Raw genomic sequence first — 4,549 nt, 5'->3', positions numbered from 1 at the left:
GAGACATGTAAAAATGCAGTTTCCGTGCTGTGTCATGTCCTCAGCAATATGTGATTATATCTCCTGAGGTCATGTCCACACTTTAGCAGGCTTTATGTCTGATGAAATGATTATTTATTTTAAGAATACACTCTCTTTGTAGCTCTTACACAACTTACTTTTGCAGGAGATGTCTTCTATTGGCACAATAGTACATTTAAAATGGTCTCTTTTATTTTTGGTATTACAAGGTGACTTTTTAATTTCTGAACTTTATAGTTCAGCATGAATATCATCAAATGGTGCAAAACAACTACTATGGTATTTTGAATAGAAAACAAAAATCTGTCTTATGGAAAACTATACTTTATATCGACACAGCCCATCTGGTTCAAACAATGACCAAAATTAAAATTAACTCTAAAATCTTCAAAACAGGAGAAACTGCTTCAGTTTTAGCCATTCCAGGAAAACCTCCTCCTCTAGTTAACTTGCTCCTCTAAAAATAAATCCTCTTAACTCTTTGCTTACAACTTATTTTTAGAAATGCATCACATTGGGTGCCTGGGTGGCTCAGTTGTTAAGCGTCTGCCTTCGGCTCAGGTCATGATCCCAGGGTCTAGTATTGGGCTCCCTGCTCAGTGGGGAGCCTGCTTCTCCCTCTGCCTGCCGCTCCCCCTGCTTGTGCTCTCTCTCTGACAAATAAAATCTTAAAAAAAAATGCATTGCATTCATTCTTTCATAAAGCACCTTTCATATTACACCCTGGTTTGTTTATAGAAAAAACACCTAGGTACTGTAGGTGGAATTCGATACTTAAGTAACCTCTTCTTGGTCCAAAATGGTTCTTAGATATTAAATGCCACCTCATTCAGCACTATTTTTTGTATGTTAGTCTTTGTAAATTATACTTTAAAACTTAACCTGCTGCTCTGAAGATGGACACAACTTTATTAATGAATCAGGAAATACCTTCAGAAGTACCTTTCACCATCTGGCAGTTGAAAGTATTCTGATCTACCCACCACCAGGGTAATAGAGAACACCTTTGCAGAATACCAGTGGACTGATTCTTGGCATCTCTTATCTAAAAAAAAAAGTTAAATTCACAACTGCACATTTTGAATCCAGCTTCCTTTTTTATTTATGAAAATACACACAGCAAGTTACTTCCCTCCAATTACCCAGAGGCTGAATTTGTGTTATATATTCACAGACATGTGAATAACTTCAGATTGTTTTTTTGATTACAGTTGACTTTGTTTTCCACGTAAACATGAATTTTTATGGCAAAAAAAAAAGGCAACTGAGGCAAAGAAAACCATAGCCAGAACCACTAGGCAAGTAATGTTATAGGCTTTGCAACTGCAGTATTGATAGCTGTTTTTAAAATACAGCCCTGGAACAAACTACATTCATCTGATGTTATCAACCTGTTTCCTCCCCTCTCCAACCCCCCCCTCCCCAGCTAAGATTTTTTCTTGCAAAGAGTTTATCATTCAGGTTCTGGTTAGTTTTTTAGTTTAGTTCTTTTTTTTTTTTTTTTTTTTTTAATTCTGTGAAGTTTGGTTTTTGCAGAACTAAACCATCCTAGGTGATGACCCTGACATCTTTGCTGCTTATTGTGTACTTAGAAGTTCAAATGAGAAAGCTTTTGGATTCAGACTTTTCAGCTAACTGATGTTTACAGAATTTTCGTAATGTAGATTTCAGTGACGTTGAGTGTCTCTCATAAAGATTTTAGAAGCTAAGATGTGGTCTCTTCCTGGGGGGTGTTTCATCTTCCTTATCTTTTTCATCACTGAGACGATTCATTAAGTCAGTTGTGCTGCTACCGTGCAGGCTATGTGTTCCACTGGCAGCAGGAGCAGAATGGGATGAAGCGAATTTGTAGCCCCCCGGAGATGCTCTTTTAGGAGGATCTACCTTGTCTTCATTTTCTTTTGTTTTTTTAGTCTCCATAAATTTGTAACGATCTTGAAAATCATTTTCCAATGGCGGCATAATTGCTTCTCCTTCTTCTGAATTTCCTTTAAAACACTTTTCTTCCTTCTCCATGACTCTGGTACTCCTGCGACGTACTTTACTACACAGTATAGAGCGTAAATTCCTCCGTATTTGATTCTGCTGGTCTTTCTCTTGTTCATATTTAATCTTCAATCCTTTGAATGTCTGAACATATTCAATCGATTCAAATGTTTTATAAAACTTTTCTACTATATGTGCAACAAGAGATTTGATATTTTCCACTCTTATGTATTCAAACAGCTCAATAACAGCTGAATTCAACATATTGTACCGAGTTCCTTTATCCAGGAAAGCATTGACAACTGGCTCAAAAAGATTTCCCTTGATGATGTAACAATTATAAAATTCATCTTTAAGTCCAATCATCCTTCTCATAAAGCGGAGAGCACACAAGATCAGGAAAGTGTGCTTTGAATTCATCAAGATCAAGACTCTTCTTAGCAAGTCGTTGCTCAAAATACAGTTTTTTATGTAGTATGTGTGATGTTGCACACAAAATGTAAGCAGCTCTAAAATTAAAGAAAGCAGCTGTGCTGTTTGATAATTATTGAGGCAATTTGTGTTGTTTTTGTCGGATCCAACTACATTATCCCCTTCACATATATCTTCCGAAGTGGTGGCAAAAAGTGGTGCTATGAAATTATGTATACAGTGCTTGTAGAAGAAATTTAGAAATTCACTTCTTTCACATTTATTAGGTGTTGCTAGCATGTTTTCTGGATCAAGTAGAGTATGAAGAAGTCCCATTAAATGAACAGCACCTCCTAGCTCAGGATCAGTATCACAGATTATTTGCTCAATGACTAAATTAATGAAAAGGTTACCGTCTTCACTCTGCTGGGCTTCTTCCATGATAAATTCTCGAATCATGGATGGACTATACTCCACTAGATAAGTAAATATATCAGTAGCAGCTGACTTTATTTGCAAATCCTCCATGCTCATTGCGATTTTAAGAACAGGAAGAATCCCCAGTTCTGTCAATGTTTCGAACAGTGCATCCTTGCTTGGAGGCTGTAATGTCTGAGAAAATGCACAGAATTCCTTGAAGAAAAGGAGCAATTCGCGCCGTCTATCATCATTTATAGTCTCATCACTTAACTGTGCAAAGACTTGAGACAAAAAGTTGTTATCATCCTTCAGCATGCTGACTATCTCAACCTTGTTGAGGAAAATAAAATTTGTAAGAGTAGAAAGAAAGTTCTCTTCATACATGGATGGTGTAGGCAAAAGGATGTCACGGATGTACTGTACCCTATATGTCTGATGTATTTTTTGCCTAAGTTCACAGTCTGTTATTGGTACGACTTCCTTGAACCTTGCATTTTGGGTCAAGAATTCCCTATGCCTTTTTGGCTGAGCCAAAGCAGGGTCATATTCGAGACATCCCACCACATCCATGATACACTCAGCAGAAAACATGATATCAAACAGGGCTGTCTTGTTAAGGAATAAGATGCCTTTAATAATTTCATGCAAATGGTGTAAGCCTGCAGTGTCCCCTAGGTCTTCACAGGTGTGGAACAGCTGCAGCAAATTTTTAATATAGTCCTCATTTTCTAAGATCAGAGCCAGTCTCTCCTTACGGATCGGTGAAGCGAAAACCGAGGAAATGAAGTCAGAAATCTCTTCAAGTTTATTGAGTTCACAGTTAGGCAGGTCAAACACATCATTGGTTTCCAGGACTTCATCCAGTTGTTCATCTTCGGATTCCTCGAAGAGGTCTTGTGTGATTTTGACGGATGGATCTTTTCCTTGAACCAAGCAAATGTCTTCCCAGATCTTACAACAACCCTCAGTGTCCTGGAAACTCAATGCCCTACCATGGTTCTCTGCTTCAGACCAAACAATCAGGGTTTCCTGTTGCTTCTGATAGGGCGTGTTTGAATTTATCTTTGACTCCAAGATTAGTGAGGCCTGGGAATCCGACCTAACGAGCAGGAACACACTCTGGAGGCGCTTCACATAAGTGGAAGAGACATATCCGGTGCCGAGATCATCCCATTGCTGGTCCTCGTTCAGTGAGTAGACTTTTACACAATACCGCTTGTCAGCCATGGCGACCCCTGGCCTCCTGTCCCCAGCCCTAGTCTCGGCGCGGGGGGCCGCTGGGTCTCGTGTGCCCGGAGTCGACTGTAGTTGTCGCTGTTCTGACAGCGACGGTAGCTCAGGCGGCGGGAGGGGACAATTACGGAAGAAGATGTTGGCGAAGTAGCGTTTCACCGGACGCTCGTGGTTCCTGAGGTCTGTAGAGCTCCCTGGAGTCCCACCTCCTCTCGCTTCCATCTTATGTTTCCCGCTCTCCATTTTGTCCTCACATATTCCTTCTTAACGTGGGTTTACGGAGTGAGCCTTTGGCCTGCTCCCTGTCGTCTGGGAAAGCCTCGATTATGGCAGGATTCTTAGGATTGTCACAGGATTCTACCCCGACGGAACGTTCTATGCATGTTGAGGCATTGCGGCCAAGCTTACGTGGAAGCTTAGTGATTAGAGCAAAGCGCTGTTCTTTCCATAAAAACTTTTGTTCCCCAGAAGCATTTGC

At 40.1% G+C, this 4,549-nt stretch overlaps 1 protein-coding gene across 1 annotated transcript; it reads right to left on the bottom strand.

Moving 5' to 3' along the window:
* Positions 1-1,719: 1,719 nt before the first annotated feature.
* LOC118529544 (serine/threonine-protein phosphatase 4 regulatory subunit 3B-like) lies at positions 1,720-4,065 on the bottom strand. The gene is made up of 2 exons (XM_036082395.2): positions 2,556-4,065; positions 1,720-2,396 (listed from the first exon to the last, which is right to left on the bottom strand). Exons 1-2 carry the CDS (start codon positions 4,063-4,065, stop codon positions 1,720-1,722), a joined length of 2,187 nt encoding a protein of 728 aa, XP_035938288.2.
* Between the last annotated feature and the right edge of the window lie 484 nt (positions 4,066-4,549).

This window comes from Halichoerus grypus, chromosome X (assembly GCF_964656455.1).
Source record: "Halichoerus grypus chromosome X, mHalGry1.hap1.1, whole genome shotgun sequence".
NCBI lineage: Eukaryota > Metazoa > Chordata > Mammalia > Carnivora > Phocidae > Halichoerus > Halichoerus grypus.
The sequence above is the reverse complement of the archived record's forward strand: the minus strand, read 5'-3'. Positions and strand labels throughout refer to the sequence as shown.